The sequence below is a fragment of the Syngnathus leptorhynchus genome, chromosome 9 (genome assembly GCF_054491065.1).
Source record: "Syngnathus leptorhynchus isolate UIUO chromosome 9, UIUO_Slep, whole genome shotgun sequence".
NCBI lineage: Eukaryota > Metazoa > Chordata > Actinopteri > Syngnathiformes > Syngnathidae > Syngnathus > Syngnathus leptorhynchus.
In genome coordinates, this window is record NC_141203.1 from 14,247,548 (window position 1) to 14,261,602 (window position 14,055).

Below are 14,055 nucleotides of genomic sequence, written 5' to 3' on the forward strand. Positions count from 1 at the left end.
CAGCAAGGAGAGAAAGATTCCGCCCAATGACCCCAAAACAGTCAAGCAGTAGCTGTGACTGCGTGTTGACCCAAGCTCTGTTTGTAAGGGTTGCTGCTGCTCTGTGTGTGTTTAAGTAGCTCTACAGCGTCACATCCATGCGGATTTCGGCTCGCCTGTCCATGGCTATTTTAGAATTAAGATCGATTTACAGCCCTTGCTGCTAGGTCTGGAACATATGCCGCGTAACAGATGGGTTACGTGGCGCTGTACGTTACGGGAAAACATCGGCGAGAAAAGTGACGCTGCAAGACGTCTCGGACAAACCTTTGACAGCCACGGCCGCGCTGCAGCTTTCGCTGCCGGCGTCGTTTGACACCTCGCAGGTGTAGCGACCACTGTCGGTGACAAGAAGGTTCATGATCTCCAACGTGGCTGTGCCATTTGCGAAAGACATTTTGTGTTTGTCTCCAGAGCCCAGCTCTCGATCATTCCAGAACCAGTGGATGCGGAGCTCTGGGGAACCTTTGATGGTGCAATGCAAGCGAGCAGCTATTCCTTGCTTCCATGTGATACTTGGGTCCATTTTCTTGACAAAGCTCGGAGGCTCTGCGGGGAGGGAGTGTTTTGGGTTTTTTTTTAACAAAAAGAGTGCTTATTTTGGTCAAAGAGAAGAAGCAATGCAAAGCGTTGGCGTCGGCTAACATGTCAGTCAAAGCTTACCTTGAACCGTCACCAGAGCCTCGCAGGAAGAGCTCCCGGCCTCGTTGGAGGCCGTGCACACGTACACGCCAGAGTCCTTTACTTTGGACTTGGCAAGTTCGAGAACCGCCTCCCTGTCATCAAAGGACTGCTTACACTCCAGGCTCTGGTGGACTTTCTTACTGTCCCGGCTCCAGGTGACTGTCACACCAGTGTCCTCGTCCACCTGGCACTCCAGCCTCAGCATCTGGTTAACGGCGGCGGACACTGGCTCGAATTTCTTAACGAATTTGGGCTTGCTGATGACTTTGAGCTCTGTGCTAAAAGTAGCGGCGCCAGCGCCGTTGGACGCCTTGCACAAGTACACTCCCTGGTGGCTGGGCTCAAGATTGGAGATGTGCAGGGAGTACTTGTTCTTCTCACACCTCATGGCATAGTGCGCTGACGGTGAGAGGGCTATGTTGTCTTTATGCCAGACCACTTCTATCGGCGCCGAGCCAGTGAGCGAGCACTGGAACACGGCCGTTTTTCCCATATAGGATGTCACTGGCTCTGGTTTTGATACAAAAAGCGGCGGGTACATTTCTATGGAAAGCAGGTACAAAATATCTTAGAAAGCGGAAAATGACACCTGGCAGCAGTTCACCACTGCGAGAGGCCATTTCTGTCATAACCACACAGATAAGTTGAACTTTGCCCCCAGCCTCCCATCCAAAAATAATTCTCTCTCTTTCAATTTTACACTAAAGGGATGCTTGCGTCTCTTACCAGTGACTGCCAGAGAGGCTCCGCAGCTGGCGGCACCAAACTGATTGGTGGCCTTGCAGCTGAATTCTCCACTGTCAGCTTTAGCAGGGTTCAAGACTTCCAGGGAAGAGCCAGTGTGCTGGCTGACGATGCGGTACTTGTCGCTCGCTTTGATCTCCACACCGGACTTGTACCACTTGAAGATCACACTCGGGGCCTCCTCGACCTCGCACTCAAACCTGGCGTGGCTGCCGACGTTTATCTCCAGAGGGGTGATTCTCTGCCTAAAGATGGGCGGCACTGAGGCGCACATGGACAAAGATGATACATGTCAGTGGAACCGTGGCTGGATGGCTTTTGTGGAAAGCACACACAGGACACAGGTGATGTGATGAAAACAGATAGCAAGAACACAAGCCCCAGGATTGTGAAAACTGGTTTCATGGAACTTTTGCTTGGGCTTGGGTTCAGGCTACGGGTGGAACGATGACCGCTTTGAACGCATGCTTTGAACGCATGCTTTGAACCGAGACAGACCACGGAAGCTGCCCGAAAAGCAGCACCAGGCACCTAGTGGGTGCTGGTTCTACTCTTCAGACCAGTCGGTGTGAAAATACACATTGATGAGTTAGAGTGAAACGTGAACAGTCGAGAGACAAATGAAACACGCCTGGGTGGATTAGGAGTGACGCTCAAGGAACAAAAGGGAGGAAAAGATGGAACATAGATAGTCCTTGATGTCAAACCTCTTGAGACCACTGTGAGTCTGGAAGATGTAGTCGCTCGTCCGGCTTCATTCTCAGCCTCACAAACATATTCTCCTTGGTGTTTCTCCTTGACAACTTTTCTGATAACCAACGAATGCGTGTTGAGCTCTGTCAAACACTTGAACTCGTTGCCAGATTGTACCAATTGCCCATTGAAAAACCAGTTCACTTGGGTGACATACTTGATGCTGGCACTAAATGTCACGTCAGCGTCTTCCTCAACTGTTGCATCTTGCAGAGGAGCGACTATAAGGGGACCTTCTCTCTGTTCTGGCTTGGCCACTGAAATCTCCTCTTTGACAAACTGCTCTATTCTCTCCTCCGTGACGCCTCGGGTCGGTTCAGAGGGGGCTGCGGTGGGGGTCAGGGGGGCGGCAAGTGCCGCAGTCCCTTCAGCTTTGGGTTGGCTCTTCACTTCCTGCCTGGACACCACCACCGACTGCTCAAAAGCCACCTGAGCCTCGGTGGAAACTTGGACCCGCGATGAAATGGACTGTGCCACCTTCGCTTCCCTGGATTCCTGGACGACAACCCGCTGTTCGGCCGAGGCGCACTCCACCGCCATTTTGGACTCGGTTCTGAGGGCTGCCGCTTGAGATTCAATGGCAGTAAGGTCTATTGAGCTCTCTGCCACGCGCACTGTCTGCACAACAGAGGAGCTGACTTGCTTTGAGCGGGCAGAGGAGACCTGCGCCCGCTGAGGTTTGTCAAGCTGCATGGTGCCTGGTAGATCTGAAGTCAGAACGTGAGCCTCCTGGTGAACAATGGAGTGGAGCGCTGCCCTAAGTTCACTTCTGAGGTCAGCTGTGCGAGGATATTGGCCCTGGAAAGCCAGAGTGATTTCCAAAGGCGTTCCCGTCGATGTGATCAGGTATGTAAACAATGTGTGCTTGGGTTCTCTCTGAACTTTGACTTCCTGTACTTGTGCCGCCTGGAGCCCGCCGACGACGTCGGCCAGCAACACAGCGTGCTCAGTGGCTACTGCAGCCTGAAGCGCATTTCTGAGCTGACGACGTATGCCCACACTGGATGTTTTGGGCATCTGAAGCACAAACGTCATCTCTTTGGGAAGAGTTGTGCTGTCTTTGGACTCTGACGCGTGCAGAGCCAGTTGGGCTTGCTTAGTAGCGGTGACTTTGGCCGACTCGGACTTGACGATCTCTCGAGAGAGCTCCCCCGTCAGTATTGGCTTTTCATCCATTATTATTGACTGCCTGACTGATTGGCCTTCCTGGATCTGGACGGCAAAGTCCTGCTGCGCAGCTTCAAGAATGTCACTGCTCTCAGTGCAGCGCTCCTTCTCCTCGACCTGGACCGGCTCTGCGGGAACCTTTGGCTCTACCGTGGTCTTGCAGGTGACCTTGTCTACAGCTCCTAGGCTCTCTGCGTGTCCCGCCTCTATCGTCCGACTCTCAGCTACACTGGTGAGGTGCAGCAGATTCCAACGATCCTCTTTCTGCACCAAGGCTCTCTGCTCCTTAACGTCAGATGTGACTGGCGTCTCTTTGGGCAGTTGTATGGGTTGAAAAGACAGCTGGAGAATGCTCTGAGGCCTGGGCTCAGTTCTAAGCTGAGACTGAAGTCCAGTCACAGACAAGTTGAGCTCAGAGTGCTGCTCTGCTGTCAGCTGGCGTTTCTCCTCAGCGATAGCTGCGTGACTACGAGCCTTTTCGGCTTTCTGTGTAGCTGTTTGCTGTTGGGGCTTCTCGGTCACAAGAACACCTTCTTTGGGAAGCACCTCGACAGACTGGTTTGACTGGAGATGAAGCAGAGTAGGGGACTCCTTACTCGACTTAAGAGCAACAGTACTCGCCCTGGTCTCAAACTCCAACGTGTCCTCGCAAACCACTGTCCTCTGCTCGTCCTGGCTGACCGAGTGCAAGACGGTAGGACTTATCCTGGTCCCCGCCTGCTCCGCGTGGGGTTTCTCGCAAATGAAACCGGTTTCAGAGGGGAGCAGGTCTTGATCGGTGATAACCTGCAAGTGCAAGAGCTGCTCTCCTTCTACTTGGGACTGAATGGATACGGCGCTGTCCAAAGTGGGCAACTGCTGAGAGGACTCTGCCCGAAACGGGTGCTTTTCCTCTGCTGTTAGACTCACTTTGGTCACGCGGTCCTTACTGAGGAGGGCTGTCTCCTTTGCCGGCGTCTGTGTGGAGAAGTCCGTCTCCTTGGCCAGCGTGTGTTTGGATTCGCTAACTGTGGCCTTAACAAGACGACGGTGCTCTCGCTTGACAGAAGTGGTCACAGCAGAGTCGGCTGTCGCTAGCTCAGCAGTGTGACCCTCTGGAAGTGCATATTTCTCAGTAGACTGAGCCGAGTACAAGATTTTGACCCCCTCTTTCACCTTGTACCCTTTCTCCCCCTGCGCCCCAGAAAGCTCTTTTGACTCTTCTTTCATCACTGCCATCTGCGACTCCACCTGATGCCCGCTAACAAGATGCTTGGGCTCTGATCTGGGCTGGATTGACGTGGACTTTCTGTCGGCCAGCGGCTCCGTGCCGGCGGTAACAAGAGGGGTGAGTTCCTCGGCTACGGCCGACATCACTTGCGACCTCTCCTCTCTTCTTGCCTGGAGCTCAATCACCTCGGGACTCAGAATGCGCTCACAGTGCTGCTCTGTGAGGCCTGGACTCTCCTCAACAGACGATGTAAACGCCGCCATGTGAAGCTGCCTTTGAGAAACAGCTGAAACTCGAGCCGGGTGGGTTGGCGCCTCCGAAACTCTCTCCTCCACCTCCAGAGACTGGAGCACTGCTGCCTGATGGGTCACCTTCTCACGGTGAACGGTGGCGGCAGAGATATCCAGCTCGGTGAGCGCACCCACTTGCTCACTGGGAATAACACGCCGGTCTTCAGTACCGATGGTATATACCATTTGATCAGAGCTGACCCTGTCCTGGCCCGGGAGGCTGACCTGGAACAAGCGAGACTCCGTAGCCTGTTCTGTCTTGGAAACTTTATAACCTTTTTTCTGGAGCACAACCTGCTTTTTGTGAGATTCTCTGAGCACGACCAGCTCCGCTCCACTCGACGCCTCCCCAAACTGGTTGGACGCTTTACATGTGTACATGCCGCTGTCTTCCTGTTTGACATCCTTGATGCTAATGAAGCCAGAGCCGTCTGGGTTAGCTGTAACGGCACACTTGGGGCTTGACTGGATCTCAAAAGTACCCTTGAGCCATTGGACTTTGGGCACCGGATCCCCGACAACTTTGTAATGAAAACGAACCTCTGTCCCTTCAGAGCAGCTCACGGGTTGAAGCCGCACTGCGAACGACGGAGGTTTACCTGTGTACTGAAACATTTTCTCCACCCACTTCTCTGCCTGGCTAAGGTCCTCCTTTTTCACCTCCAGGTACGCGCTGCTTGTGGTATGGCCAAAGCGGTTGGAGGCAGTGCAGGAATACTCGCCCTCGTACTCCGACGTGACGCGAGTGATGATCAAGGTAAACTCCTCCTTCTCCTCCACCAGTTTGTACACGGAAGAACTCTTGATGGCTTTGCCATCGCGAGACCACTGAACGGTGGGCTTGGGCGTGCCAGACACTTTGACACTAAAGACAGCGCTCTCCCCGGCGCTCACCGCCACTGGAGAGAGCTGGCTGAGAAACACTGGCTTCTCCTTTTTCTTTTCTATCGTGGAAGAGTAAGGTTTGGGCTCTGGCACGAGTTCAAGTGTTTTGGTTTTGTGAGCCAACTGGACACGCGTGTAGTAGGTCTCCTCTTGTTCCTCCACCGTGGTGACAGTAGTGCTAGAACGTTCTGTCGGAAAACATCGAGCAAGAATGAGAAGGAAAAAAAGTCATGTTAGCCACACAAGAAAATGCATGCTGCCTATGTGAAAAGTGCCATAGCGCCGGTCTTGCCATGAGGTAGAGTGAAATTTAAGGCCAAGATGCAACCCTGACCCACAGCGGCGCAAAATTTGACTACCAAGGGTGGCTCGCTCGCTCGCTCGTATGGATGGGTTCCATATAATATCGTCCCAACCTTTTCCTTCATCATAGTGATTTGATACTTTGTAAACGTATCCTTTGCATAAGAGGAGGGAAACGAGCAAAACCAAAACATCCTTGTTCAGCGCTACCATTGTTTTCACCGCGCCGACGGCAAACTTCTTGAATCATTCTTGAGATGTTTAGGATTCACCGCGTCAAATAAGTCTTAGCATTTTTCTTCTCCCGATTGCAGACAAAAGCTCGTTAATACCTCGGAATGGCACATTTTTCTGAATCACTAAAGTTAATATTGAGTTTTTGAGCATCTGCAGACACCTTACGGTCACTATCATTATTTTCCTTATTAGTGGTAGTGACAGTGTTAGCTGTGGCAGTAGTTGACGAGTGGTGATCGGAGCAGTAGTGACAGTGGTGGGAGTGTTTATAATGAAGGTGGTGGCGGCAGCGGAGTCAAATCCAGGTCCAGAGAATAGAAACCCCGCCACAGTTAGGCCCCAGGTCCTTTTGATCGACTGGATCCCGAGGAGCTTACCTGCCCGCTTGGTTGATTGGAAGCACCCGTGGGGGAAGCCAAACTGTGGCAGGGGTTTTCCTTTCTGGACCCGCATTTGACACCTTTTACGAGGAGTAGTAGAAAGAGTAATGCTGGTAGTATTAGCTTCATCAAACTTTCCGATTAGTCAACGCGGCCCACAGAATCACCCACGTCTCTTTCATCACTCCATGCTTCACTTGGTAAAACTAAAAAAAAGGGAGAGAAAACTCTTGACAAGTCATGATCTCAAACGGAAAAAAAAAAAATAAAAGACCCCGATTGGAGTTCAACTTTTGAAGTTTATTGTATAAACTCTGAGACAAAGGACACGTTTGTAAAAATGAAATATCTCTAATGCTCTCTTCAAACCAAAAAGAAGAGGGCACATTTACACGCCCAATAAGCATGCTGTGACACTTTCAAAGGTTCACAATCAAACAAACGTGACTCAAATAACAGGCATTGAATACACACATCTACGAGTCAGACGATGGGTGATATCAACTTTTTTCTTCAAATGTTTTAGAACACAGTGCTCTTAAAATGAGACATACTTGCCGCGTTTGCGCACGTGACTTTATAATTTCCTTGACTGACCACGAAGACTCCACCCACAAACTACTTCTGATCCACTTTCATATTTTCAATGCAGATTGTCACAGCAGGCCAACACCCAAGCAGCTTTTATGGACGCCTCCAAACGGCTATGAGGGTCTTGCGTTTGCACGAGTGTGCTAAAGTAACTAATAGTGTTTCTTAAATCGGCGACTTGAGGAACTGACTTGTGGGACTTGCCCGGACCACTGGTTTGAGAGAAGCCATCTATGTCAAACTAAAAGGGCCCTTTCCAAACTGAGGAAGAACCGCTTTTGGTTTCACAAAAAACGTCAACAACCAAGAGTCCAGATGCCTCCATTCAACCACTATTACCAAGCATGGAGACATTTCTCTAAAAGACCTTCAGGAGCGCCGAGGTTTCGATCCATCCGGCTGCATTCTGGATCAGGCATCGGTACTCGCCCGCGTCGCCCTGGCTGGCGTTGGTGATGAGAAGGTTAAAGTGGCCAGGGTTTTTTTCCTGAACGATACACCTGCCGTGAGCAACGCGCTCGCCATCTTTATACCACTCGGCCGTGGGCTTTGGCTTCCCGCTGACCAGACATTGCAGGATGACCGGCGCACCCACAGTGGCGGTCACATCCGTCAAGGGAATGACGCACCTCGGGGCCATCTCCGTCACTTGGAATTCAAAGCTACACATGTCGGATGACTTTCCCTTGAACTCCACCTTGTCCTCTTTGGAGGACTCGGCAAACACATCAAAGTTGATGCTCACGTGCCGGTCTTCGCTCAACCCCCTATCCGTAGTGGCCACCAGGCGGACGGCACGCTGAGATTCATCGGCCTCCTGCTGAAACTCAAACTCCAGCTCAATCTCTGACGCTTGTTGCTCGTCCGTCGCCGTGTTTCCCACCAGCATGTCAAATTTCTGCGGCTGGTCTTTGGCGCTGCCGAGAGACACGGCCGTCAGTTCCCTGCCTCTGGTCTGTCCGGAAAATTCCTTTGCACCCAGCACCACCAGTGAGGCTCTGCACAGCGTTTCGCCGACGACATTAACGGCACCGCAGGTGTACACGCCGCTGTCCTGCTCTGTCACGTTACAGATTTTCAGGAAATGACGTTCTCCATCAGATGAGTGCAGGTACCGTCTGTTGTTTTGAGGAATTTGAATGTCCCCTTTGAACCAGGACACGACAGGGGACGGTATTCCCATCAGCGAGCACTCAAACACGGCAGTGGAACTCTGTGAGGTTTCTACATCGCAGATGGGATTGATAAACCTCGGCGGCATCTCGGTCACCTCAAACGCTATTTTCAGATTCTCGTTTTCCTGGGTAACAAAGTCCACAGTGCCCTCCTCGTAAATACTCGGAATAACATCCAATGATATAACCATGCTCTTGCTGTCGGCTGTGTACTCGGGAATGGTGATGATCTTCACCTGTTTCTCAAATTCCTTGACCTCATTCTCATCCAGTTCGACTTCTAACAGGATCTCCTGGGGAGAAGGTGAACGAGACGAGTCATCCTTTTCCACATCAAACTCCATCACGTGCTGATGGGTAACAGCGGGCGGGGCACGCGAGAGCCTTCCTTCCTGCGACACCACAAGCACTAAAGCGACGCTTCGGGCCTCACCGACATCATTGACCGCTTGGCAGATGTATTCTCCCTGGTCAGCTTTAGTGACACAGTGAATCGTGAGAGAGACGCTGTCTCCATCTCGTTCCATAACGATCCGCTTGTTAGCCGTCAGCCGGGTTTTGTTTCGGAACCAATTCACCTCTGGTAATGGGAGGCCAAAGACCTCAGCGAGAAAGATCAGAGAGTCGTTTTCAAAGACTTTTTTCTTCGTCAGAGGTTTGAGGAAGGCAGGCGGGACTCCGTGCACCTTCTCCTGATTGGAGGCACTGCTCTTGGAACAAAACCACCGCTCGTTTGCATTTACTTCAGTGGCTACACTTTCAATGCCCTCATCGACAGGAGACGCGAGGAACTGGACAGGTGAGAAAAACCTGTCACTGGAGTCTGACAAAGGGTTCTTTTGTGTGGGGGAAGATGGAAACTCTTGAGGGGTAGCAAAACCACCCGGTGTACCAGAACTAGGGGTATAGAAGGAACTGGGAGAATTAGGGGTATGGAAAGAACTGGGAGAATTGAAAGCATGGAAGGAACTCGGAGACTTGGGGGTATGGAAAGTCGAATGAGAGATCTCTGTAGATGAACTTGGTGTGTAGAAGCCCTCAGCGACTTCCTCACCAACTGTGCTGCCAATCTCTATCGACATCTCAGACTCAGGGGAGAGTGGCCGTGCCCAGTCTGTCGGAGGGTTGTAATATTCATACACTGCACCAAAAGTCACCTCCTCTTCCTCCATGATACCTACAGCAGCTCCCGTTGCTTGTCCACCTCCGGATATTCGAGAGTCGGGGCTCTCGGAAGAGACACGTTTGTGACCCTCGACAATTGGTCGGACAACTAATGATTCCAGAGGTTGATCATTACCTCTCTCAGTTCCAACTACATCGCCGGCAATTAAGTCGACTGCAGACTGCGCACTGAGCTGAGAAGGTGGCCCACCGAAAAAAACACCGCTATCCAACAACGGCTCAGGGATGGAAATGCTCTCCACATCACTACCTTTCTTAAGTTCTTGTTTCCATTCTCTAAAAACATCACCGAACTTCTCCTCGACAACATATCCCTGCACCTCTGGAGCACCTTCAGACTTCACGGCTTCCCTGAGCTTTTCAGACTTTAGCGGTTCAGATAAACTCGGAGGTTTGTCTGCTTGGCCGGTTGGACCGATAGTCTGGACTGAACGTCTTACAGTGGGAACCTTATCTGATAGGAATGGGATGAAGCTACTTGTTTTGTCAAACATGTGCAACATTTGCTCCTCTCCCGCCACCTCTGCTTGCCCTGCCATCAGGGGTTCAGGGATGCCAGCTGGTTTTTGGGGTGTTGGCCGGTTGAGTTCAGATGCCTCCCGCACTCCCTCGCCACATTGTCTGATGGCTAACTCCTCAATGTTAGTGTCCTCCGCGATTATTTCAGAGACTTTTTCTGTTGAGGTGGCGAGCTCTGGGCTCCTTGCTGCAGGAAGACCTTGGGTGAGATGTGGCAAGTTGGCGACCATGTAAGGATCAATGTGGACACTGCCACATTCAGGTTTGACCGGGTGCCGCTGTAACTCAACACGAGGACTGGTCAGTGCAGGTACGCACTCCACAGGGGAAGGTGATTCCTCTCGTTGCTTCTGAAATGAAGTAGGAGATGAGTCTGACTCAAAGGCTCGTTTAATCTGAGACACGTTTATCACAGCGGATGACTGCTGCAGCCCACATCCAGATATAATTGGAGGCACCCCATGTCCATCCGCCCTGGATTTTGATGGCACCTGAGATGGAGGTTCTTTTAACTTTGTCTCCCTGCCAACGTCTTCCACGTCGTCAACAACGATGTCTTGACAGAACACATCACAGGTGCACGAGACCTCTCCCATCTTATTTTCTGCGACACATTTGTATATGCCGGCGTCGGTCCCTGTGAAAGAGCTAACATAGAGCTTGTGTACTTGACCGTCAACTTCTGCCCTGTATTTATCCGTCATTGTTTCAAGAGGGACGTCATTGCAAAACCATGTGACCTCAAGGGAAGGTTCAGCCAAAAGAACACATTCCAACATGGCCGTCTGACCCTCTGTGCAGCTGAGGCTCTCCAACGCTTTGACCACACTAGGAGCTTCAGCAGGCGCACCAAAGGCAAAAGTACTTTTTTGCTGACTGAGTGGCTCTGTTGAAGTCAAGTTAGAGCAGTCCTGGGGTTGCTCATCATTGAACACCTCCGTGGTCGCAGGGTCTGGAGCAAGAGCTTCAACTCTGATTTTCACAGTAGGTGATTGAGACTCATTTGCATCATTGAGGTATTGCTGGCTGACTGCTTGAGGAATTTTTAATGTTTCATCGCAAGCTTGTCCCTGGCTGTCATGAGGTTCCTCTCCCCTCTCGAACTTTTCCCGTGAGACAATCTTTTTGTCAGAGAGAGTCAAACTGGCGCTGCTGATGGACTTTCCGTGTTTATTACTTATGACACAGTCGTATGTCCCTTCGTGGTCTGTGGTCGGATAGAAAATTGTCAGCGTCGACTTGTCGGACTTGACCGTGAAGTCGTAGTCGGGGTTGTGGGCCAATGAGTGTCCATCCTTGAGCCATGTGACTTGAGGCGGAGGGTCGCCTCGAAACTGGCAGCTCAGCTCTGACATCTCTCCAACTCTAACTTTAAGTGAGGACATTTCTTGTAGAAATATTGGACAAAAACTGTCAGGACTTAATTCCCGAGGCGACGTGGATGGTCGCGTTGGCTTAGCACCCACAGGAATGTCCTGGTTTTGGCTTCTTCTCTCCATTTTTGCTACACTTCCATGTCCAGACCTGTCCTGATGGGTTTCATCTTTGACTTTTGAGAGCTCCTTACTGACCTCTTTTCCCACCGCCAGCAGATCTGTGTGTGGTTTCTTCTTCTTGTCTGCAGATGTGCCGAAGCTAATCTCCTCCTTTAGTGCCTCCCTGATAGGCTTGCTGCTGGATGCTGATGAACTATCCTCCTCTTTAGTCAGACTCTGCTCCGACTCACTTGTCTGAGGACAGTGTGATTGGGAATGTCTACTGACGACAGACTCCTCATGAGGACCCTGCAATAGTGGGCTGAGTCCATAGCTGGCTGAAGAGACAGCGCAAGGTTGTGAGGGTAAATGTCGCTGAAAGGGCGACGCATCACCTGCATCTTCTTTTTTCACAGCCATGGATTCCACCTGTGGACATTGAGGTGGGGATGCCTTGTAATTGGCACGGTATGGAAGTGAATGGGTCTCTTGCGCTTGGTCTCTACCCGCGCTCACATGCTCCTCTTGGGACTTTTCTTCCAAAATCGACGAGGGTCTCCTTGCCGCATCCGTTTGTGGAAGGAGGAGGTCATTAGGGAAGGATTCAGCTGGTAAACCAAAAGCCCAGTCAGACTCCAGGTCAGCTCCTTCCTCTGGTTGGACCACACCTGTTGGCCATCTAGGGAGATGCTGATCCTGAGCCGCTTCCTCACTGACTAAATCGTCAGCGTCCCACCGCAGTCTGACCTCACGGTCCTTATCCGGCAGCACGCCATCATGTAACCACGGCCCGCTCTCACCCTGCTCATTTGGGTCTAAATGACTCCTAAAGAACTTTGTTCTTTCACATGAGATCATCTCATTTGGCAGAGGAGGTTCCGGAGCAATCATTCCTGTCACTCTTCTTTCTACCTCAGTGTTCCTCTCTACCACAATAGGGGGATACGCACGTGTCCATTCAGCATCTGACTTGTCGGCCTCTCGGCGTTCCATCAGAACATCTTTCTGCCATTGCATGATGCGCTGAGCCAGGGCCTGCTCTTCACTTACAAACAGCTCACACTTCTTCAGCTCGGAGACGTTCTCCATTGACAGCTGTAGTTCTCGCTCCACTCTTGTTTTGTCAAATAAAAGCTTTTCATCTCCTCCTCTGTTCTTGGGTGGCAATTTCATTTGTGCAGGTTGTGTTTCCAGTCCCCTTGCCTGCCTTTTCCCTTTTGGTGCAGGAGGAGGCGTTGGATCCTGCTCCATTCGGGTACCCGCTCCAGCGGACCTTTGGGTTATCATCGTCACGGGTTGATTTTGGTCCGCTCGATACGGCTCCCTCTCAGTCTCGCTTGGAACCGGTCCTCCGACTTCCACGTCGGGTTTTCCTTCTGGCTTCGACTGTACAGATGCAGTTTGAGACAGCTCCTCCGCTGTCCTGCCTTGCTGGCACGTCCTGATTTGTGGGGCCGTGTATTTTCTCTGATACTCTCTCTCTTCAACTTCCAGGCTTTTTTCATTCTGTCCACTCAAGCACTCTCCAGAAAACTTACCGACAGCTGGCTCAACCGATTTTTCAGCCACTCCTCTTCCTTTAGTTTTAGACCGTGCCTCGGTTTGCACTTTTGATGGAGGTGGCATTGGTGGCCACACGGACAGTGCCTTGTCTTCGATTTGCTCTGTTCTGACTTGAGGTATGACATCTGTTAAAACTGCGGTAGTTTTGCTGAAACACGGGGATGTGGCTTCAAGCTCCTCCCTAATGATCTTTCTCAAGTCTTGCTGGCTGCAAACATACTCTTCTGAATCCACGTATGGTGTTCCTTCTGGCATGAGTAGGTCAGGTTCTGTTGGACATGTTTCCCCCTGTGTCATCTCCATACCTTGCTTCAGCTTTGTGATTTGTGGTGGCAGTTCCTCCTCACACTTGATGCGATCAGCTTCCAAGCTCTTCTCGTGCTGTTCCCTTAAGGACGCGGCGGACCTTTTGATCCAGGCTGGCTCAACACTTTTTGATGCGTCTGGTCTACCTTCAGTTTTAGGACTTTCTACTTTGACTCGGGGTGATGTCTGAGGTGGCACAAGCAGGCCCTCATCCATTTTCTCGGCATTACCTTCTAAGTCAAGGAATTCATACGTTGCAACTTTCGAAGCTTCACGATTGGTTTCCATGGCCTTCATTTTGGGAGATCTGCGTGGGTCCATGTCTCTGTCATGAGCAAGGCCACACTCTTTGTGCCGGATGGAAGAAATATGCTCCTCTGGCTCCATGCACATTGTTGTGGTTTCCGGCACGAGCGGGTCAGTTTCACCACGATATGCTTCCGCCGGTGTTATTTGCCAATCTTGCAGCCACTTTTTTATTGGTTGTTTCTCCTTACATTCAATATGCTCATCGTTCAAACTTTGGTCATAGTGCTCTCTCAAGGACTC

The 14,055-nt window shown here is 51.2% G+C and overlaps 2 protein-coding genes across 2 annotated transcripts in view; both read right to left on the reverse strand.

Moving 5' to 3' along the window:
* Positions 1 to 14,055, reverse strand: part of ttn.2 (titin, tandem duplicate 2) — a 160,289-nt gene that overhangs the window by 123,164 nt on the left and 23,070 nt on the right. Inside the window, exons 42-45 of the mRNA XM_085919768.1 lie at positions 2,175 to 5,960; positions 1,450 to 1,728; positions 703 to 1,266; positions 307 to 588 (exon numbers count right to left, since the gene is read on the reverse strand). Coding sequence (XP_085775894.1) covers positions 307 to 588; positions 703 to 1,266; positions 1,450 to 1,728; positions 2,175 to 5,960 — 4,911 coding nt within the window. The remainder of the gene's footprint in view (positions 1 to 306; positions 589 to 702; positions 1,267 to 1,449; positions 1,729 to 2,174; positions 5,961 to 14,055) is intronic.
* Positions 6,983 to 13,914, reverse strand: LOC147051468 (uncharacterized). Its single transcript, XM_085919769.1, has one exon. It carries the CDS (start codon positions 13,897 to 13,899, stop codon positions 7,642 to 7,644), a length of 6,258 nt encoding a protein of 2,085 aa, XP_085775895.1. The 5' UTR covers positions 13,900 to 13,914; the 3' UTR covers positions 6,983 to 7,641.